At 30.2% G+C, this 23,561-nt stretch overlaps 5 protein-coding genes across 5 annotated transcripts in view; 1 reads left to right on the top strand and 4 right to left on the bottom strand.

Annotated features, from left to right (window-relative positions):
* Positions 1–2,499: 2,499 nt before the first annotated feature.
* LOC17884752 (transcription factor PRE5) lies at positions 2,500–3,387 on the top strand. The gene is made up of 2 exons (XM_006292056.2): positions 2,500–2,831; positions 3,235–3,387. The coding sequence occupies exons 1-2, from the start codon at positions 2,706–2,708 to the stop codon at positions 3,385–3,387; spliced, it is 279 nt and encodes a 92-aa protein (XP_006292118.1). The 5' UTR covers positions 2,500–2,705.
* Positions 3,388–8,892: 5,505 nt separating this feature from the next.
* Positions 8,893–10,733, bottom strand: LOC17887158 (uncharacterized protein At3g28850). Its single transcript, XM_006291092.2, has one exon. It carries the CDS (start codon positions 10,307–10,309, stop codon positions 8,993–8,995), a length of 1,317 nt encoding a protein of 438 aa, XP_006291154.1. The 5' UTR covers positions 10,310–10,733; the 3' UTR covers positions 8,893–8,992.
* Positions 10,734–17,305: 6,572 nt separating this feature from the next.
* LOC17886792 (putative protein TPRXL) lies at positions 17,306–18,735 on the bottom strand. The gene is made up of 2 exons (XM_006292554.2): positions 18,280–18,735; positions 17,306–18,021 (listed from the first exon to the last, which is right to left on the bottom strand). Exons 1-2 carry the CDS (start codon positions 18,622–18,624, stop codon positions 17,476–17,478), a joined length of 891 nt encoding a protein of 296 aa, XP_006292616.1. The 5' UTR covers positions 18,625–18,735; the 3' UTR covers positions 17,306–17,475.
* Positions 18,736–19,733: 998 nt separating this feature from the next.
* LOC17885567 (mediator of RNA polymerase II transcription subunit 1) lies at positions 19,734–21,632 on the bottom strand. The gene is made up of 3 exons (XM_006292736.2): positions 21,254–21,632; positions 20,326–21,171; positions 19,734–20,234 (listed from the first exon to the last, which is right to left on the bottom strand). The coding sequence occupies exons 1-3, from the start codon at positions 21,605–21,607 to the stop codon at positions 19,980–19,982; spliced, it is 1,455 nt and encodes a 484-aa protein (XP_006292798.1). The 5' UTR covers positions 21,608–21,632; the 3' UTR covers positions 19,734–19,979.
* A 1,210-nt stretch (positions 21,633–22,842) lies between these two features.
* Positions 22,843–23,561, bottom strand: part of LOC17884775 — a 1,773-nt gene continuing 1,054 nt past the window's right edge. Inside the window, exons 3-4 of the mRNA XM_006292358.2 lie at positions 23,332–23,561; positions 22,843–23,243 (exon numbers count right to left, since the gene is read on the bottom strand). The exon at positions 23,332–23,561 is cut by the window's right edge and continues 22 nt beyond it. Coding sequence (XP_006292420.2) covers positions 22,980–23,243; positions 23,332–23,561 — 494 coding nt within the window. The 3' untranslated portion in view covers positions 22,843–22,979. The remainder of the gene's footprint in view (positions 23,244–23,331) is intronic.

Here is a 23,561-nt window from a genome sequence, read left to right as displayed (position 1 = left end):
TGGAGATGGTATAAGGCGTGGTGCAGTTCTTGTCCTAAGTTCTTCCAAACATCTCATTCAAACAAAACAACAAAAGACATGCATATGCACTCAAAATCAAAATGTTAGATGCTTTTTTGTTAACTATATCTATATCTTATCTTATTAATTATGCGCTAATTATGGATTTGTTTTGTGCAAATCTACAATATATAAGTTTTTGATGCCTAGAGTAACATTATTTTCCATGTATCACCAATGTAAATAATATTTTCCCTGGTATAACTATTTTTTTTTTATCTTTACTTCAATTGGAATGTGTTTAATACTTAAAACATTTCATTGAAGTAGAGGATAAAACAACCATGTTATTACAAAAATAATCAATGTGATGTGAAGCTTAGGCAACCAATGCTTTAACAATCACATACTCAGTTGTCCCCATAAAGGACAAGAAAACAAAAAAAAAAATAGTATGAAATTTTGATTGATATGTTTTTCCCCTTTATCATAACTTGGATTTAAATCCGATATATTTAAAATTTAGAAAATAAGGGAATATATATATTACCCTCATTGTATGGCTTTAAATATAAAAAATTTGCATTTATTTGTGTTTTGTTTAAAATGTCTAAATCATAAGAAAAAAAAAATTAAGCTAATTGTATTCTTTCCGCTATTTCACAAAAAGTGTCACTATATCACCTTTTACATAAATTAAACAAATATATAAATATAATTTATATCATTATTAATACAAAATACAGTTTATCTTAATAAGTAATAAGCTGAATAATAGTAAAAATAAAATTTTAATTTAAAAATAATATTTCTATATAAAGTAGTGTTGGAATGATATTTGTTTTTGGAAGTTGGATGATAAAACATTGTTTAGTTAGTTATTATTTTTTCTTTGTTGTTAAAATGTCAAACAAGGTTCATCAGTAGACTTTTGTACTAATTTAATACTAATTAATTAGTAGACTTTTTGTATGTTATACAAAACAATATAAAGGACGTAATTAAGTACCTTTTGTGTCCCGGTGGTAATCATGATTTTAGAATCTAAGGAGGCTTAATCTGAGATCTTAAGCAACCACATGGGACATGCATGGCGTTTTACATCAAGTATACAAAATCTCAAGCTTCCGAAACATAGGAGTTGAATTAGGAAGTAGACCAAACTTATCATGACTACTTTTTATTTTGGTGTAATCGATTGCGAAACCGAACAAGTCCATGATTAAAAAAAAAAACAACTAAACCCGATTTCACAAGTTTTATAATAGTTTTATTTTCTATAATTTTAATTTCAAAGTATTGTAAAAATATTATTTACATATCAACTGATCATTTAACCGTCTTTTTTTTGTAGATCATATCGATTGATCCAGTCAATTTCGCTAAGAGCAAACCTAAAAATTCCTATCGTTTTTTTTCACATTAACTTTTTTTGCCAACCAAAATCTAAATAGGAGAAGACCTAAACTAAAACTGCCTCTTGCTACTACTGTCTGCAGCAATGTGTACACACTGATTCAATTAGAGCAACTCATCTAAATTGATCATGATCAAAATTACTATACACAAACATATTTATTCTGTTGACATATCATACATGACATAAAGTAAGGTTCGCAATCTTGAATGTAAATGTAAGATAGCTAAGGTTTAGTTTTTCTTAGTCTTTGTCTTAAGATGATCGATCAAAACTAACTACAAATTTGTTGGATCAATTCTAGATCTTTCTATTAATCGAAAGTTGGATAAAATCGTAAAATAGTCTAATGAAATGAAAATAGAAAGTCAATGTCATCACATGGTATTGCCTTTTAGTGACATGCACATAAAGGGCCACATTGTTAGCTCAACATGGAACACTTCTCTTAAATCCCACTTCAACTTCAACACCAGCTTTGGGAACATTCAGCTTTCTTCATCTATTTCTCCATTTAATAAATCCAAAAACCCCCTCAACCATTATCTTCAGCATAACTATATTATATACATTTTCAATGATTAATATATATATATATATATATATATATATATATATATATATATATATATATATTAATTTAATTCGGGTCTTTTCGTTAGTAACATATTTTGCTATATATAAAACTAAATATGTAAAAACTTATATGATTTTATATATCTACACTTGGTTTAAAATTTCAAATGGCCAAATATGTGCCTTTAGTAAAACAAGTTGTTTAGTTACTTAACTAAAGTAATAGAAGAAAAAACCCATTTAGAACTTAATATATTCATTTTTTACATCTAGGTGACTATGTAAATGAGATTTTTTAAAATATAATTTTATTTAGAAAGGTTTTGGACTTTGCTTAGAGGTTATTAAAGATTCAAATCTCTTTCTCACCCATTACATCATTGTCTAGGTTTATTACTCTCTTCTCTCTCTCAGCCCTTGTGGTCCTTGACCTCTTTATATCTCTCTTATCACTTTCTCATTTTTCTTTATATCTCTAACTGTCTCTACAACCCGAAACACTTTCTTACAATTTTCTCATTTTGTTTGCTCTTCTTTCACACTTCTTCAAACACAATATACAAACTATTTGTGGATTTTAACATAAACCCTCTATAAAGCTTCCCTTACTTAAGCTTCCCTCTTCTCTACTATCCAATCAAGAATCAGAGAGAAGGCATTAAAGGTCATTTTCTTGCGGCATTGTAGTGTTACAAAAACTAAAGTCAAGAAAATGTCTAACAGAAGATCTAGACAATCTTCGAGTGCTTCGAGGATCTCCGATGACCAGATTATCGACCTCGTTAGTAAGCTCCGTCAGTTTTTGCCGGAGATTCGCGAACGACGTCGTTCTGATAAGGTAATACTCTCAAAATGCATTCATGTTGAACACCTCTTCATACATAAAACAATTAGAAAAATAGGATATAAATCAAAACAAGAAACCAAAATTTGACTCTTGACAACCTTTTTGGTTTCCATTTTGACAAAACAAAAACATCCACAAAGTCATGTTTTGTGATGCCCGTACATTTATTTTATATATACATGGTCTACTAGTAAAATAAAATCTTATAGGCACATGGCTATTCATGATTGTGCTTTAATATTCGCGACTATAGTGTCGTAACTTAAAATATTCAAGGTTTTTTTTAGAAAAATCACTTTATAGCCACAAATTTTCGCGACTGCCAAATATCTGTAAGTATTTTTTTTACTATTATGTTTGTTGAATCCTTACGTTATTATTTGCTAAAAATTAGGTGTCAGCAACGAAGGTACTTCAAGAGACATGCAACTACATAAGAAGATTGCATAGAGAAGTAGACAACCTCAGTGATCGTTTGTCTCAGCTTCTCGAGTCCGTTGATGAAGATAGCCCTGAAGCTGCGGTGATTAGAAGCTTACTCATGTAACCTTCCACAATATATATATTTATCATGATTATAACATCTTAATATATATATATATATATATTTATTAATTTATATATGTAATCTTGATCGTCCTTAATATATACTATCAAGTGACGTGTTTTTTTTAGCTTTTATGAACTTATTATGAGTTTTGGTCCAACAGTTACATTACTTCCATAGTCAGTATTCATAAATAATAATGAAATATAATAATGGTTATATACTTTATCCATTTCTTATAAAAAGATTTTTACAAAATTATTATATGTTTTTGTAAGCACCGGCTCATATTTATTGAGTATGACGTTGACGAAGTAATGAGAGGTATCTACATTTTAAAACAATGATAATGATACTTAATGTATGAAAGCTAATGAGCATGAGTGTGCATATGAGAATGTCCGACAAATCTTTTTGGTGTATGAGTTGCCACGTAACTACGTTAATATGTTAAAGATGTACCATGAAGACCTTTTAGTTTCTTCTACTTTTGATTAAACCAATTCCCAAACCAATTTAACTGAACAAAAGCAATTTAAACCAACGAAACTAGCTTAAGAATAAATAGAAAACAATCCAATAAACCAGCAATTATCCTAATAAACCAGCATGCTAGGAGGTTCCATAATCTAACAACCTAACAGTCATAAAAAAGACATATCAATCATCGAGTCCTTAGATAATCCTTGTCCCACTGCCTCGATTCCACAGTCACATTTGGTTTTTACCTGCATCACAAACAAAAGATGCATAAATATTGTCAATACTTAGTAAGACGATCCTCCCATCTACGAGCTATATATACACACAAGAAATGAGATAACAACCACATATATAACATATACAAACCAACTACAAATTATCACAAAACAAGTAACTCAATCATAATCGCTTAGAGAAGCTCATGATCACGCACTCACCTTAAAAAGGTGACTTGAACAACAAAAACAATAAGGAAAGACTCTCTTTGCGAGAGTAACAGCCTAGCAACATCCTACAACAAGCCACACAAACAAAAATCCCCTTGAACCAAACTGGACTGAAACAGTAGAAAAATACAGCCACAAAAACAAAGCCCAAAAACGGAAACCAACAGTTAAATTTAGAATCCCTTCGATGGCAAGCACAACCTAGACGTCACGAAGCTTTTCAAAAAGTTTTGTGCCAATCAGATAAAAGATGCAACCACGATCGCACTTACAATCTCCGTTGGTCTAAGTTCGTGACAGAAAAAAAGTGTCTCACGAAACTGCAGATAACTTATAGAATTTTAATCCAAATTAACTTCTGTAAAAAGGAGAATCAACGTACACGCCTTAAAAACAATCCTACCAAATTTCATTACCTTTGGATAATATCTGATACACTGTAACGCCTTTCTCCCTTTGGATAATATTTGACTTAATCACTTTCTCCTTGTACCTTGATTCTACATTTTACATGTGCTAATTTAGGTTAAAACTCTGTGAGTTATATACAGTTTCGTAAAACACTTTTTGTCAGACGCGAATTGGGACCAGCAGAGGTTGAAAGTATGATCTAGTCTCATTTGTTACATGATCGACACGAAAGTGTGTGGGAAACTACGTGCACATCCAGGGTTGTCTTTCCACCGTAGGGATTTTAAAGTTAACAAAGCTTCGTTTGTAAGACTGTATTTTTCTGTTGTTTCTGTCAAAACAAAATTATCATTCAAGCAAACTAGACAGAAAAGTAGAAAAATACAGTCTCAGAGATGAAACCATAAAACGAAAACCAACCCTTAACTTTCAAATCTATTTAGTGGAAAACACGCTATGAAAAAGCATATTTTGTGATGATTTAAAGTATCAGACGAGATCAAGATCACACTTTCAACCTCTGCTCGTCCCAGTTTGCGTATGAGAAAAAATGTCTCAGGAAACTACAAATAACTTTCAGAGTTTTAACCCAAATTTCATTACCGTAAAAAGGAGAACGTCCAATGCACAAGACTTAGGTACAATGCTATAAAATTTCATTATCTTTGAGTATGATTTGATATGTTCAACCCTTTCCTGCCAAAACCTAATGATAATACTTCCTCCTTAATCTCCTTCACACCACACTAAGCTTCTCTCTCGTTCTCTCTTTCTCTCTAGAAAGAAAAAAATCTACTAGGACAACAAAAGAGGTTAGGTCGAGCCTTCTAAAGAGGATGGCCCTTATACCTCGTTCACAAGCCGTCACTTACTTTGAATTCTTGAAAACGTGATCCTGCTAGGTCGTCCCTATGGTCCGTTGAGAAACGCATCATAAAAACTCCATACTCACACTATTTATGCATCAAGACTTAGCACAGATTCATGACTGGTTGTACAGTTTCTTGGTCATAAAGCAACATCCATAACTTCTTGTGTTTAACTCCGATTAAAGTTCCATCAATTGCTATGGATTCTCCACTGCACAATCTTTACATAGACACCTTACCTATGCTCTGATTTCCTCTGTAATTTCGCTAGATATTAACCTTATACGATGGCCTCTTTCTCCTTTCTAGGGTTCTCTCGAAGGATGGCTCGTCCCTCTTTCTCTACCTAAAACCTTATTGTTAACTCTCTTTCTCCTTGGCTCATACTTTCATCGACTCTTAGGTTTTACTTGTTCAGAGATTTTGCCTAAAGCGGCTCCTTGAAAAAGGAGAAACTGACCCAATATATACAGTAATGTATATTGCAAACGTAATCAAAACAAAACCCTTTCGTAGTTTCGTGGCTTTGATATATTTGGGCTCTTAATGGGCTGTAACATAATAATAGAAACTGACCCAATATGGGAATGGGGTGTGTTTTACAGATAAGCTTTGACTTGATAAAAATATCTAATTTGGTTATACCAAGAGTTCGTGTTACAGCATTTTAACATTCTCTTGGTTGTGAAAATATGTTTTGCAATGAAAAACCTAAAAAAGAGGCATTGGATAAACAAATCTAGAAGTTGTAAAAATAAAATTATATTAAATTATGTTAAATGTTTTGGAGATATCATTTTTAGGGAGCACAGCACAACGATTTGAAATCATCAATGTATGATCATGTTCAATAACAGGACAAGAAAATTTGAGAAAAATCTTGCATGTAACAATCTAGATAAGGCAATTCATTTAAAGGTACAAAGAAGAAGAAACTTTGATTTCAACAAAAGTAATATGATTAAACAAATTAGTTTACAGATCTTTTTTAACATTTTAATCAACGAAGCTAGCAAGGTACTCATAATCAGCTCAATATCATGTGATTTTTGTGGGGAAATGTTTTAGAATAATTTACCATTACACGTTTAATGATTAAAGCTAGTTAGGATATCACTCAAAGAGATACATTTGACACATTTGAAACTTTTGAAACTTAGAACTTAGAAGTACTTGTCAATGCAATAGTGTTCACGGTTTTGGAGAAGTAGAAATTTGATGATGTGGATGTTATAATCATTATCATTACCTCTTTGAAGAAGATTACCATTTAGCTCATGAAAATAGCAATTTTTAAAGATGTTTAAGCTTTTGCTAACACCAAAATAAAGCTCTTTGAAAATTATATAAAAGTATTGTATTTGTTAACACTTAACAACTCCAAACAAAATTATAAAGAATAGAGGCCGTTAAGCCAAATATTAAAATTTTGTTTTTAAAAAAGTTAGTTTTTAATAAGAATTGAACTAGTTTTTAAGAATTAAGCCAAACAAACAAAGTTGTACTTAGGGTTTTGCACATTTGGACATTCAAACTAGCTTTGGCTGCTTTGTGACTTAGAGGTTTACAAAGATATGAGTTTGGACGGTTGGTTTATGAAGAATCTGTTGTGACTACTGTTTGTGCTGTGAATGTTTGAGAAGTCAAACAGTGAGACATTAATATTTATAAAATAAAGAAAAAACTATTGGTTTTGCTCTACATGGATTGCTGATGAAGTGCATAAAATTTTACCTTCTGATGCATAATCCTTTAGGACTAGTTCCATGCCTCGATGATGCTCTCGTAATTGATTGAGTTGAATAATTATCTTTGTTGTTGACGCTTTTGTAGTTGTTGTTTGAAATTACTTATTCTCTCTTTATCATCTTTGTGATACGTTTTTATTACAGTTTTTACTTGATGAGTTTCTCATATGTTTTTAATATAAGAGAGATTAATGAGATGGATAATATAATTGTGTTATTTGCTATCTTTCTTTAGAACTTTACTATATCAAAAATCATTAATGGAAGTATATCTTTGAAACTACACTATACCGAAAAATATTAATGTAGTTTTGACCAAAAAAGATTTTAATACTTTCTAATTTTAATACCAAATAAATAATGAACTTACATTTAGAATTTTTTAACGGATTATATTTGATAGTGTAAATATTTTTAGTTTTTAAATTATTATTTAATATTGTTTTATATAAAAAACAAAGCAAATACAAAAAGGATGAAGGAAAAATATTTTCTTTACTCCCTTCTTTTTTTTTTCATAAAATTTAAAAATTTTATTTTTATATTTAACTATTTTGAAATATTAGTAAAAAAATTACAAAAAGAAAATACGATTACTCGCCCGTTTTATTCACGAAAATTCAACATAAGGAAGTTTGATTTTTCAGACATCCAAAATTATTTTTTTATACGGATTAATCCGGTTTTTTTAATATTTTTTTAAATATATTATAAATATTAAAACTTTTAAAAGCTTCAAACATTATAATATTTAATTTAAGCTTATAGAATATTAAAAATATTAAAAAATAAAAATATTAAAATCTACCAAAAATAAAGTATTATTAGTATTTGAATTCTAAAAAAACTTAAAATATAATAATATTGTACATAAATATGATTGAACGGGTTTGAGTTTACATAAATATGATCATATTTAACTTAAAATATAAACTTTTTATATAAATACAATCGTCGTGCGGTATACCGCGGGTTAAAACCTAGTTTTTTTATTTATTTATATGAAAGTTTTTATGTATTGACATTTAGTTTTATTCCAAGGTGAAGTTAGAATATTAAGAAAATTGTATATCATTACCATTTATTTAATTTAATTTAGTCACAATAGTTGACGTGATAAATATTATAAACTGATGTAATAGTAATACATTTAGTTTCATTCCAAGATGCAATCACAACATTTAGATTGTTTAATCATTTATTTAATTTAATCTTTTCCCATTGCTTTTTTCCCTTAACAAATACACTTTTTGTTCATCCAATGCTACAACTATGGCTTTATGACTATTATTACTCAGTGGGAACATAACTCAAAAGAGTTTGACGTATCCACAAAAACAAAAGCTTTATGAGAGCTTTGACAAATTCTCCGGTCATGTTTTGTTAGCTGACAAATACACTCTGCGTTTAAAATATATGAGTCAAACATAAATGTAAAGCATGACTAGAAGAATCTCAAAGAATAGACAACAACAACAACATCCTAGTTTTCAATTTTACACTTTCACAATCAAAAACCTCTTTATGTACACCAAAATCTTTAGAGAGTCAAGAAAAATACTCTCAAGCACTCAAAAACTCAAATTTTGTAACAACAAAACAAGAAAATAAGAATTTCAGGTTCCCTTTTTTTGTGTTTGTATGTATACTAATCACAACAAATAGGACATCTAATAAGACCATTCTCATTACAATCAGGACATGTTTGAAACCCATACTCTCTTCCTTCCTTTACACTTTCCTCATCTTCTTCTTCGTCGTCGTCGTCCTCTTCTTCGTCTTCGTATTCATAGTACACTTTGCAGCTACCTGAACATGTCTCACAAGGCACAAACCTTACATCTCCACAAGCCTCACATTCTTGCCCATTACCATTTTTGTTTTCTTCCACCTTCTCGTATCCTTCAAGAAGCTTCTCTAGCTTCCCGTCTTCATTCAACTTTCGAATCTCCTCTGCTCCACCAAGATACTTCCTCCCCAAGAAAACTCTAGGTAAAGTAATCCCAAAGCCATTGTTGAACTTATCCCCTAGCAGCTCCTTCAACTCCTCCTTGAAACCCGAATGCATCGATACATCACGCTCATCCACTCTAATCCCAAGACTTTTCAGTATAGTCCGGACATTACAGCTTTCTTCATATGTCTTTCTTATACCTCTAAGGCTTGTGAAGTAAAGTATCACTCTCTCTTTACCACCAACATATTCTCTTGTTTCATCCAAAGACTCCTCCTTTTCCTCAATAGAGAAATCGAAATTAGGACGCAATCTGAAGTCATGACCCGAAATGTGAAACGGATGATCAGTAGGAAGTTCTTGAAGCGATTTCCTAAACGAAGAAATGATCTCAGGATCAAAATCTTCAAACCCTTCTCCATCCTCCATTTGAAGCCAAAGCGGCTTACCATTACCATTACCATTACCATTCGACTTAGCTCGTTCGCAATCACCATTACGAGAAACATCAAACGAAAAGCTCTTCACATGATTAGGTGATCGTAAAGGACTAACATTGTCTTCAAGCCCATCCATCATCTCCCATGTATTAATCGTTTCAGGCTCTCCCGGAGGCGTCTCAATAGGAGTTTTAGGCACAATCTTTGGGATCTTCGCATTCATCATACTTGACCATACCTTTGCTTCCATAAGCTTAGCCTGCATTTCCAAATTCACTTTCTCCTTATCAGACTTCTCTCTGACCACATTTGGACCAAACCCATTTGCAGATTCGTCGGAAACAAGCTTCTCGCTGAACTCTGACAAGTGTTTGTGGTTATGCCCAAAAGAAGAATCACATAGCTTGAGAGATCCAAGGCTAGATGAACTTAGAGCTACCATGTGACAGCTATCTTCAGAGTTTTGCGATTGGTGATGCACTGATTGGCTTCTGGGCACGTCGGCCTGAGAATATCCTCGCCGGCAATGAGCACAACGCTTGCTACGATGCTTTGAACTCGCACAACCCATAACAACTAATCTCAATCAAAAGCTCAAAAGGGTATGGAAAAAAATAAGAAAAGGTTTGTTTTTTATATATTTGGGGAATAAAAGTTGGATTTAGAGACAAGGATTTTGTGAAATCGAGATGAGTTATGTCGAGATTTGTGAAAAATAATAGCTGGAAAAACTAAAAGATAAATCTGAAATGAACAATTCAGATATAAAAATCAAATCTTTTTCTGGATTTGAAGATCAATCACAATACATAAAAACAGAGCCTAGAACAGAGGACAAAAACAGAGGATGGAGCAAAACAGAGCATAGAACAGAGACCAAAACAGAGGATTCTGATGAGATTCTAAGAACAAAGGATTTAACAAAGAGAAGACAAAGACATGGTCATCATGAACATCGTCTGGTTTTAACAAAGTCTCTCTCTCTCTTTTTAAAAAGGTTGAAGAGAAGAAGAAGAATGTCAAAGTTTTGATTTTTAGTATAAAAGTCTCTTTTTTGTGAAGGTTACAATTTGGTAATTCTCTGAATTTTGACTCTTTCTAGTCCATCTTTTGAAGGTACGTGATGGCGCGTGATAAACACGCTCCTTTTTTTTCAAGATAAAAAGCTTTTTTTGATTGCTTAAATTAGGAATGATATCTACCAATTATCTTTTCTTTAATTCCATTTCTGCAAGAAAATAAAAAGTGTTAAAAAATAAAAATAAAAGTTTTTTTTAATAATTAATTTGAAGTTACATTTTTATTTGATTTTTTAGGAATTCTTTTTCTATCTACTAAGTTTTTGATATTTATTAATGGTTGGTATATCATTTCAAAATTTTATTTAAATTGTTGGTGAGTTTTGAAGATCACCACAGATTATTTTTATATTATTTTTAATAAAAAATCAATATTCTTATATATATTAAGGGGATAAAGATGATTTGATAGAAATTAATCAAATTTTTGTAATTAAAATATACAATAAATAGCAAGAGAATTGTTTTGACTAGTATATAGAAGTATATAAAATAAGTTCCATAACTGGTCTGCTAATATAAAGAAAATTTATTTCTATATAATATAGATAATTTTATTAATCATTTATTTTCATTCAACATTATCACATTATTGTGGACTTTGGATATTATACAAAAGAAACTATAGTAAGGTTTAAAACATTATCTATTAAAGAAGTACTTAACAACCGTAGCCATAATTAATATGCATAACTAAATTTATTTTCACCAAATATATTAGCCTCAATTATTAATAATTTTGTTTATGGATATTCATATTTTCCAAAAATGTAGTTTGACTTATCACAAACATAATTACTTACCAAAATTGTAAGAAAAGTTTGACTTAGCATAGTATATCTAAATAGATTTATTACAAGACTAGATTTTGTCCTGTAGTATACTGGGACAAACATTTAATTTTTAATTTAGATTTTCTAAAACATACAGATTTTGTCAAAATTTATGTAATAACTATTAAGATAATATAATATCAAACTTGCTAAATCATTTTATTATACATGTCCTCATTTTACCCATGCTAAAGTATGATATGAATGATATTTTAAATTTTTATTAATATCAATTCAAACCCATCTCGTCTTAAAATTTGTCTCGTCTTACAACCCGTTCCATCATATAATCCATTGGAAACATATCACAACTCTTTTTGTCATATAATCTTTTTTTTGTCAACAAAAACTACAATCGACTGATTAGAGCCAAAAAGAGGGACCTAAGCAAACTTGTTTAAATCTGTGTGGACAGGAGCGAGTTTTGCGCGGCAAAGAATCTGTCATACCATTCAAGCTGCGTGGAATGAGAGAGAGAAAGAGAAAATGTTGAGAATTTTTTTTGTTATATAATCGTTAAAATTAAACCCATGTTTAAAAATAGTAAGGTCAATAATATTTCAGTTTAAACTTGTGTAGAGTTAAAATAATAATAACACTTAAACTTTTAATATTTTAAACTTTATATACATATATATGTAATTAATAACTCTATACGTCTTAAAATCCGTCCTGTCTTACAATCATGTATCGTCGTATAATCACTGAAAATTTAAATCAAACCATGTTTAAAATATGGCATACGTTAGTAGAGTTAAAATATTAATAACACTTAAACTTTTTAAAAGTTCTAAAATATTTATAAATACCTAAAGCTTTATAATAGTAATAATACTTCCTACTTTTTAGTGAGTTTCAAAGTTTAGAATATTTTAAAAAATCTATAAAAAATATATATTTATAATATATGAACCTTCTTAAAACTTTACATATATTATAATTGGTTTTTTAAACTTTAGAAAATTTTATTTTTTTTCAAATAAAATACAGGATTAAACCAAATAAAACTTTTAAATTTAGACGCATATAAATTCAAGCTTCATGCGCGCTCTTTCGTAACTGGAAGCATATAGTCTTCTTTATAAAAGTTATGAACCATTGTCAAAAATATTGTTTACCCGATATGGGACGTTAAACATATGCAAATTTGTTTTTTAATATACATCCGTTTAAAAAAATTCAAATTGCAACATATGCAAAAAATAATTTATATTTTTTTATAAATATGTTTTATGTAATAAAATAAATTAAAAAAATAAGATCATATAAATATATTGGAAAAATATTTGAGTGAAATAAACTAAAAACAAGAAAATAATATTTTGTATTTATTATGGAGAGATTTTAAGAATTTTGTTAATAATATTTTATATTTTGAAAAAATAATTAATGCAAATGGCATGCCATGGTAAATAAGTTTGAACCCAAAAGGTTTTATCTAAAAGTGCTGCAAAACTGTTAATATAGATTGGCATAAACTAAAATTTGACATATGTACCTAAAATTAAATTACTTTAGATTTAGGGTTTTGCCTGGTATTAAAACTTTGACATTTGTTTTTCAAACTTTATTAAGTCATTTATATGGCTAGTCTAACATAACTAATACACATAAACCAAATATTTAAGAATCATATATGTACCGTAATTTTTAATAAAATAATTTATTTTTGTTTTGTTAACAAGATAAATTTGACTGTCACAAACATAAGAATCATATATTTATTCATTCATAATTTGTTTTGTTAATCATTTTTTTTTGTAACATGAAAAATTTGACTTATCACAAACGTAATTACTTATCAATAAAGTGAAGAAAATTTTGACTGATCCAAATAGCACCATTATGACACTCGCATAAACTGTAGTTTGGCTTATCACAAATAAAATAATTTAAATTTATAGTTTGATTGATTTAAATGCATAAGTTAGTAATTTTGGTTGCATGTGTTATTAAGTGATATTTAATATGCGTATTAATCATAATATAACCTTTTTGTATCTACTGTATGTACTATTCATATTATTCCCAAAATATGATTTGTAAGAAAAACTTTAACTTATCACAAATCCAAATAGCATAGTTACGGCATTGGCATAAATTACTAAATTGATTTAGATCCAAATCCAAATAACTAACTGATATTAATTACTAAATTGTTTTCGTGATCCTTTTTTTTTTTTTCGTGATCTTTCCACTAATTCCAAACTTGCAACTCGATGTACAATTCAAACATGACGGAAAATATATTTATAAGTAGTATATATATGGTTTGACTGATTAAAAAATATAAAAGTGATACTTAGGGTTTGATATTTAAAAACACATAGAGGAGGTCCATAATGTCAAAAGTGTTACGTATGGATATAAATTAATATGCTATTTGAGAGTTATAGAACATAGGAGCATGTGCTAGTGTTATGTAGTTGAGTTAATATCACCAACTACTTTTTCTTATTAGATTAGTTACCGATGGTAAGAAAAAAAAAAAACGTAGTCATGAAATTACATATAAAGTAAATAAATATTACAATCATCAATTTTATATCTAAGAAAATTAGGATTTACAACAAACGATGGTCAATTTATTAATCTTCTTACTAATATCAAAAACCGAAAACTATAATTAGAATTATAGGTTTCTAAAAAAGTATTATTAAAGATAAAAACGTCAAATGCTATTTTTTAAAATTTGAATAGTTTTTAAAAAACAAAAATGCTTTAATACTTTGCAAAAATATTGTAAAAACAAATCCCACATCCAATATGGAGGTAAATGATAGTCTAAAACCATACTATAGAAAGTAACTATTAAGAAGATAATATATAAATGTGTTTTTATTTGTTATTTATATAGATGTTATTCAAAACAACTAAATCAATTTAGGTGTAGTTTTAATATGTATATTTTACACTTCCATTGGAGTTTGTTAGTATAAGGCCATGAATGGTTGTGGGTTTTTAAATGGTTTTAGATTATTCTTTTTGGTTTTTAGATTTTGGTTTTTAATTTTTAAGTTTTTAGTTTTTGCGCTAGATATATTTTTGGTTGTTTTATATTTTATTTATAATAGAGAAAAGGAATAGGAGAAGTGTTGTCAGTATTTTTCTTAAAATCTCAAATATGTGGATTTTAATTTCTATTAAAAATTGTTAAGAAAACTTAAAACTAATTTTTCTATTATTTAAGGAATCTATACAGTTTAAAATCTTGAATGGAGAAAAATTGGGTTATTGAAAAATAAAATCCAAAATTTATTATAGAATCCAACATCTGTCTTAGTAATTTTTCTGACTTTTATAGGACTCTGTGATGCGAAGTAACACAATTAGTTTCAATGCTAATGATTAGTCCAATTATATTATAATAGTTATTTAAAAAAAAATCAGTGAACATGCAAACTATAGAGCACAAAGCCGTGAACTAAAGTATCAAAGAGAATTGCATGTTTAAGAAAAAAAAAGTAACCAATAGAAATGATAAAACTATTAAAATTAGCAAAATCACTTTCCACTAATTTTGTCGAGTTTCAAATCGCTATCAAACATAGATGTAAATCCAAATTTTAGCCTCAATTTCAGGATTAAGGCATATTATGTGTAGTAATCTTCAATTCAAATATATTTATGCAGATATATAAAAGACAACGACAACAAATTATAAATATATAACTAATAATGTGTAGTTTGACACTAACTTTGACTTTAACTCAGCACAAAAGCCGACTATTTAATGCGATCTTATTCTTAATGCCATTTAAGTTGATATAGCATTTTCTAAATAATTAAGTTCTAGTAGTATAAATTAAGCAATTCTTAATGCATGAATACAAGTTGTTAACTGATAGGTAAAATAGTAACCCTTTACAAAAACAAAATTGATTGCTCGAAATAGTTAACAATTTTTTTCTTTCAAAGTTATATATGTTACCTTCCAATATATATTACTGATACATTTAATTCGGCTTACGACGAATACAAACTTATTCACATTGGACATTTAATATTGTACAATCAAACTTCCTAACATAAAAAAACATCTTCGTCTTATGTGTAAAATCAATGTTTTAAAACCCGATTCGAAAGGTGAACCGGACTACCTTCAGAGTCATCGGGTCATCAAGTGACCGGTTTCAACCACAAGTCAATTATTGAAAATTTATTTATTACAGTTATATATTATATAGTTTTATGAATTTATATTGTCCGGGTCACTGGTTAACCGATCGTAAAAACACTGTGTGAAATTCATATAGTTAACTCTAAGTTTGGGGTTTAATCCGGCCGATAACACGATTACAACAGTAGTACAAATAATTTGGACATGTAAATACATTTTAAGTATCTTCAATTATTTGAGATTACAATACTTTCAGGACCAACAAATGTATAGTTTAATGGTAAGCCTTATACATCAAATTAAGTGTAAGATCATGAATATAGACAAAAGATAATAATAATATGTAGTATCAAATTAATATTACCCAAAAATGAGGAATATGGAAGGAAGAAACAAGAAGTGAGGAGTTGGGTTAGTAAGTGGCTTCATGCAGGGATTGTAAATGTTGGTCTCCTGTCTTGTTTTTGTGTTGCCGTTTCGAGACAAGAATTAGATGTCCTCCACTAAACCCTTGTTTTATGAAACTTATCTTAATCCACACTTAGGATTATTTAGCCATTTTAATATGAACCTGAGTTTTATAGTATTCTTTAAGGGTTGTTTGATATTATTATTTTAGATATAGAAGTAGAGTTTGACAAACATATAGAAGTTATTAGTTTAAGCTGTTAAAGTTAGATTCAAATTTCCACGCCGTCTTCATTGATCATGAATCATTGGTGACTAATCAGAAAATCACATTCATATAAATACTAATAAATATATGTAACATGAAATTCTGGAATTAACGTACAATAATTTTTGAGTGTACTACTAAATACATCGCTGGATTTCTATATATTTGACAAACAAAAAGTTTCATTCAAACAAAAACTAAAAAGAGTGAAGTTCATACAATTATACAGAAAACTAAAAAAAATTCAATGAGAATAAAAATAAGGATTCTATGAGTTTTCCAAAGGGATATTCAATTTTGAGAAGCTTGCAATGTTTGGAAAAACTTTTGGGACTAAAGCGGATTCGACTTTGAAGATAGGCTTCGCAAAATCCTCGACCATCGCTAGGTTTATATATATACACTTCAGTTTTAATTGGTGTATGAGGAGACTTGGCAGCTGATTCCTCTATAATGTTTTTTAAAAATATGTTATATCTACTGATCATTTAAACCTTGTATAAAAATAAATCTAGAATTAACTCTAGAACAGCTTGTATTTCAACACATCCGAAAGAATCGTTTTTATATCTTAAATTCTATTTTGGGCCTTGTCATCAAGCATATTAGCCTTTGGACCTAAGCCTAAAACGTAACCTCTTAAGTATTTCTTTAAACTATGAAGATTTCAAGATGACACAATCGATCGACAAGTTCATAGAGCATTTGTTTGAATATGTGTCTCAAACTTGATTCATGTAAATGCAAAAAGAGATACACATCAAACAGTCAGGAAAAAAAACACATTTGATCAAAACAAAAAAAAGATTTAATGGTTATTTGTTCAATGCATGGAACAACTATAGAAAATGTTACTTAATTAAAATAAAACATATCATATATCATCAAAAAACAGGCTTTAAATAGAGCCAAACATTTCTACAGCTCACTGCTTTAATATCTTTAGCAGGGCCATCTTCTTATTTAAATAGTATTAATACGTTTATAAATATATATAGATATATATATATATGCTAGGTCGACCATTCTCTAGTTAGAGCCAGCAGTGGTTACGCCTTGTTGGGTTTGGGATGATATGGTCTGTCTAGACTGGGTTGCCTTACCAGAATGTTGAAAGTTCACAGAACCTTTAATGGTTGTACCACCATTAGGACAATCATTTTTGGGGCTGGTGCAACCACTAGTTGGACTATCAGTAGTTGGGGTATCAGTAGTGGGGGTATCTTCACTTGGAGCACTTCCAGTGGTCGTAGAGTCTCCTCCAGTTGTGGTACTAGTGCCTTGAGTTTTGGTAGTGCCTCCGGTGGAAGTGTTTTCAGTACTGGTAGTGGAATCTTGAGACTCGGTCGTCTCGCTCGAATCAATGCCATCAAGTCCTATGGATGACATATCAATTTTGCTTCCGCTCTTTGCTGCGGTAGTCACAACGAATTGACCAATTGTTTTAGCCCATTGTGCCATAGACATGATCAACTCTTTCCTTTGTGTGAGCGACATTGTTGTAGTGCTCTCTTGCTGATGGCCCAAAGTCTTACCCATTGACAATAATGTTTCCATAACCTTGTTGGAATCATCCTGGTTACAAAATTATAAAACAACACATTACTAAACTATACGAACATCTTTGGTTATATACATTTTAAAGATTTATATGAACCAAGTGCTAATAGCTCAATTCGTAAAAATCTCTGGCAAAAAGCTTAGAGGTCGCCGGTTCGAATAGCGTTTAGGACAAGACCATATAACATGCTTTGGTCTCGGGCCTGAAGTAATGTATGTGTTTCGCCCCAGAACCTCTTAGTTATTAAAAAAAAGATTTATATGAAGTTTTACCGATGAGCCGCTTTTGCCATTCATTGAGGAAATAGCTGACAAGAGGCCCTGGGCTTTCCCTTTCAGTTCGGAGTCATAGTTTTTCGACCCGGACGCCGAGTTTATGAATTTCACGTAAGACCTTAGGTTACCGAAGAAGCTCTTGTACCGTGGCTTCAATGGACACCTAAGCTCCAAAAGGTTCACGAACTTCAACATACCTCTACAAGCGAATGGTCGAAAGTCTCTGTTCCTTCTGGACATTTTTCTTAAGTAATGCCTCAATAAGAAGGTACCTTGCACTTCGTATACCTCACTTAATGCTACTAGTAACAAAAGACCTAATACTAATGAAATTCTTGCCATTTTTTTAGTTTTTTTTTCCTTTATTACTTTTTTTATATGTTTATGTTTTTTTTTTTGGTTTTCTTTTTTTATTGGGATTTAAGTTCCTTTGAGAATCGGTTTATATATATGCTTAAAATGTCTAAATTTAGATAGATATATAAGAGAAAACTGTGGATCCATTTGTGGTTGCAAGAGACTAGCAAAATTTCTTGGTTGTTTTTTTTTTCTTATTCAATTTCTATTTGGTCGGCAATTATTGCTCTCCGAGTTTTAATCTTTGTCATCTTATTCTGGAAAGGATACTTTTTCTGGTCAAAGAATATGAACTTACTAGGTTCTAAGTATAGGGTAATTAATGTTTTAATCATATAAGTAGAAATTTTAAAAATAGATGATGCTTGTAAGAAAAAAAAAGCATAATTAAGTAGGAGAAGTACTGTTCTACGTTAGATATAACATTTAACTATATGAGTGATGAATCAATAAAATTATAAATCATGAAATAACATTGATATTTTAAAAAATTAGTATACTTTTACTCTTTTAGTTAAGAAGTGCATTTAATATAGTAATTAAGATGACATTTATATTTTGTATTCTTTCATCAATTATAGAAGGTAAAATTTTTTAAATACTTAACTATAGAAATACTATTTTATTTCTAATTCTGATTATAGTGAAGTATTCATTTGCATAATTTGATAATAACAAATTTTTAACGAAATATTCAGGTATATTTTAATAATATATGAATTTCCATTTAACCAAATATGATATAAAATTGAGAAGATCTGATTGTATGATATTTTTTCAAAATATATCTTCAATACAAATATAATTTCTTAAATAATGTTTATTTTTTTATATGCAATATATGGCATATCCAGTAATAAACTACATATTTAGTTGACAAACAAAAAACGACATATTCAAAGTTAAAGTCTTATAGGTACTTATAATATATATTTATAATGCATGTAAAATTTTAATATATATATTTTTCGTATTTTTCTTTTTCAAAATTTTCTGTTAATTCTCAATCTCTACTTTGTACTCCCACATGTATCAAATGTATTAGAGAAAATGTTAACATATAAAAAGAGAAGAAAGTTAAATTCAAAATCCCTTTCATGGGTATATCACTCACTTTTGTATGTTACCATACAATGGGGTTACAGTCTATATGCTTTTTTTTTTACAAAGTTTTGACTTGTACACATCGGTTTATACCGATTTTTAGTTTTATTTACAGTAAACAAAAAAAAATGATCTAATAGTAATTAGCTACATATTGTAATATTTTGGCATTAGTATTGGTTTTCTCTTTCTTGGTGATCTTTTGGCGCATTAATGCAACTTGTAGCCTTTTGAACTTAGTTGGTTTTGATCATCCTTGCACTGCCTTGCTGCTGAGAAGCAGAAGAAGATGAGGATGAAGATGAGCTTGAAGAAGCAGCAGTCTCAACAAACTGGGTGGTGACTTTTTCCCACTTTGTGATTGTTTGCTTGAGCTCTGACTGTTGTGTTGATGACACTGTCTTGCCACTCAAGATTTTGCTGTTGATGTCTTGTATTTGTTTGAGACACTTGATCATTTCATCTTTGCTTGTTTCCATGTTGCTCTTCATCTATTATACCATAAATAAAATAGTTATGAATTAATGTTAAATCTTTATCAACCGGAATGATCATATATAGTTAGAGTTTGAATTTACACACCTTTGCTGATTTGACATTCTTTGAACCAACTAAAGCCATGGCTTCAGTTAGTTTACTGGTGGCTGCTGATGTGGCAGAGACATAGTCCTTTGAGGTTTTGGAAGCAATGCTTGAGGAAGCTTGCATAGAAGCCTTCAATTTCTCGAAGAAAATCTTGAATTCCGCCCTTGCGGAATACTTCTTCTCGAGTTGCATTATGAATGACATTACTTCTTTGGAAGTCTCACTTTCAACTTGTTTCACTGATATCTTGTATGAGCTCTTAAATGAACTTTGTCTTGATGATTGGCTTTTCCTTTCGCTTGATCTCTGTGATGCTGTATTAGTCGAAAAGCTACTTTTCCCACTTAGGCCTCCTGCAGCATTTGTGTTCTCTTTAGCACTTGCACTTCCCTTCAAAGTGGCTTTACCACCAGCAGATCCTGAATCAGAAGGCTTAGCCTTGGGACTTCCACTTGGACTGCCTGAATTTTTAGCTTTAGTGTCTTTGTTAGCTCCACCAGAACTTCCACCATTGCTGGATACTTTTGTCTTGGTAGAAACACTTCCACTACTACCGGTAGAAACAGCTCCAGCTTTAGTTGATGAGGATGTCCTACTTTCGGTTGTTCCAACAATAGAACTGTCATTAACATCGACATCAAGGCCATATGACGCTATATTGATGGTCTTTCCTTTCTTCTCGGAGGCCGACTTCACGAATGTAGCGAGCATTTTAGTCCATTTCACCATAGAAATGATCAACTCTTTCTTTTGCTTCAATGTCATTATCTTTGTATTCTTCTTCTGCTCAACCAAAGTTTTCCCCATTGACAACATGGTAGCTTTTAGACCACCAGCATCCGCCTGTCCATAACAAACAACAATTATTACAAAACATAAAAAAAAATCTTTAAAACTTATATGAATAGAATGGTATAGGACTTACTGATTTTGTGCCTTTACCACTGCTCATCGCAGACATAGCTTTGAATAGTCCATCACATTTGGATGTCATCTCGGCGTCAATGTTTTTCGTTGAGGTTGACGCAGTTTCGATGAAGGACATGTAAGATTTGAACTGTGTAAAGAAGTTCTTGAACTCCGCGGTTGCGGGACAATTATCTTCAAGGTTGGTCACAAACGTCAACATACCTTTGTTAGCAAAAGGCGTAAACTCGTTACATTTTCTTGGGAAGTTCTTCTTCAAGTAAAGTTTTAATAAGAACGTTCCTTGCGCTTCATAGATCACACTTGATGCTATTACTAACATTAGACATATCCCTAATGAAATTTTTGCCATTTTGTTTTTGTTTTTTTTTGTTTTTTTTTTTTTCTCCTTTTGGATGATTTAGTTTGTAGAAGAATTTTGGTTTATATAGATGATTAGATATTCTATTTTTAAAGTGACTAAGAGAAAATGGTGGATTGATTTAAGGTTGCAATAAAATAGCTAAAGATGTTCTCATATTATTTCCTCTTTTTAAAAAAAAGTTTAGAGGTTCTCATGTGTCCACTCTCTATTTTGACGACAATTTCTATTACAGTGATCTATATTTAGATTGATCAAACTTATAGCGTATTGACTTGTATCAAATTTGTGAGACAATCTTTTAAGACCTTTATGAATATTCATCTTTTTTTTTTTCTTTCTTTTTTGAGCTAAGATTTTATGAACATTCATCTAATTATGTAATTGACAATATAACCGGTTTTGCATACCTTATGATGTTTTACCAATTTCTTTGGTTTCTGGTCTAGGTACTAGCTACATAACTGACTATGTATATGGTCTTGATCTAGCTCTAGTGTGCTAGTGCTCTTACCCGATTCAAGTGTTGTATGAGTTAACTCGTATTCATATTTTACTTGATTTTATCATCACACATTCGATTAGTGAAAAGCCATCTTTCGATACTTTTGATATAAAAACATGTAAAGCTAATGTTAATTTTAAAGTCATGTCAAGCAAATAAGATCATGTAAAGCTAATGTAAAGCTAATGTTAATTTTAAAGTCATGTAAAGCTAATGTTAATTTAAAAGTCATGTCAAGCAATTTATTTAAAGCATATTATCACAACCTTGCAAATAAGATCTCAAACTGTAATTAAAAGAAATATATATATTGAAGGAGAAAAATTCATATACATTTCCTGAATAAAGTTTCATGGTTTCAAACTATTTCAATTATTCTTTATTCCTTAAGTCAAAATAAAATAAAATAATTAAACAGTATGTGAAGAAGTGAATAGAATATATGTATACGTGAGTCACTTTAGAGGACCATCAACATTAAATCTGATGCTTAGTTTCATTTGGAAGATGTTTATATCATCTATTCATCTTCAAGATGTTTTCAAAGCATTGCACAATGATACATATTCTTGAATCCGTTAAAAGTTATTTTGTAAAGTCTTTTTATGGTCTAAAACATAGATGGTAAAATATCAAAAGGGTTGAAAATGGTTTCTAATTAATTTAATTTTTAAAGAGACAAAAATATCAAAAAAAGATTCATTGAGTGAGCTCACTCACTTCTATCTGTTTGTTACATAGACTCGGTCGATAGATCTATTGATGGCCTATACCAGTCTTGGTTTTATTTACAACAAAAATGAATTTTTAGCTAGTAATAATAAACATAAGGCTTGTAATTAATGATGTCTTTTAAGTTTAGTTTGAAGTCATTTTTCCGACAGAAGATGAAGTAGATGAAGAAGATTGTGTCTCGCTCTGAACAGCAGTCTCGACGAATTGGGTGGTGACTTGTTCCCATTTGGTGATAGTTTGCTTAATCTGTGTTTGCTGTGCTGGTGTGCATGTCAAAGAACCTTCTTTCTTGCCTTTGTTCTGACTCACAATTTGGCTGTGGATGGTTTCTAACTCTTGGAGAGTCTTCATCACTTCTCCTTGGTAAGCTTCCATGGACTTCTTCACCTGTTAACATAACCACAAGAAAAATAAAACATTATGAAAATGGAATTTGATATTGTGAATTAGATAAGGACAATGTCTTGTTTTGTACCTCAGCTGATTTGCTTCCAATTCTTGACCGGATAAATGCCATGGCACCGGATACTTTCCCGGCAGCAGATTTAAGTCTAGAAAACAAACCTTTTCTTTCTTTTGGGGGAGCAACCATTGTACCCTTTAGTTGCTCGAAGAAGGCTTTGTATTCTTCCTTCTGTGGACACTTCTTTTCGAGGTTCATAATGAATGTCGACACTTGTTTGGAAGTCTCGGCCTCAACTTCTT

The sequence above is a fragment of the Capsella rubella genome, unplaced genomic scaffold (assembly GCF_000375325.1).
Source record: "Capsella rubella cultivar Monte Gargano unplaced genomic scaffold, Caprub1_0 scaffold_5, whole genome shotgun sequence".
Taxonomy (NCBI): Eukaryota; Viridiplantae; Streptophyta; class Magnoliopsida; order Brassicales; family Brassicaceae; genus Capsella; species Capsella rubella.
Note: the sequence above shows the minus strand (reverse complement) of the source record. Positions and strands in the feature narration are given on the sequence as shown.

Coding starts and splice junctions, on each gene's coding strand:
- LOC17884752 (XM_006292056.2), top strand. CDS start 2,706: ATGTCTAACAGAAGATCTAGACAATCTTCGAGTGCTTCGAGGATCTCC. Junction 2,832..3,234: donor AACGACGTCGTTCTGATAAG/GTAATACTCTCA, acceptor GCTAAAAATTAG/GTGTCAGCAACGAAGGTACT.
- LOC17887158 (XM_006291092.2), bottom strand. CDS start 10,309: ATGGGTTGTGCGAGTTCAAAGCATCGTAGCAAGCGTTGTGCTCATTGC.
- LOC17886792 (XM_006292554.2), bottom strand. CDS start 18,624: ATGGCAAGAATTTCATTAGTATTAGGTCTTTTGTTACTAGTAGCATTA. Junction 18,022..18,279: donor ATGGCAAAAGCGGCTCATCG/GTAAAACTTCAT, acceptor TTTTGTAACCAG/GATGATTCCAACAAGGTTAT.
- LOC17885567 (XM_006292736.2), bottom strand. CDS start 21,607: ATGGCAAAAATTTCATTAGGGATATGTCTAATGTTAGTAATAGCATCA. Junction 21,172..21,253: donor GTGGTAAAGGCACAAAATCA/GTAAGTCCTATA, acceptor TGTTATGGACAG/GCGGATGCTGGTGGTCTAAA. Junction 20,235..20,325: donor AGAATGTCAAATCAGCAAAG/GTGTGTAAATTC, acceptor ATGGTATAATAG/ATGAAGAGCAACATGGAAAC.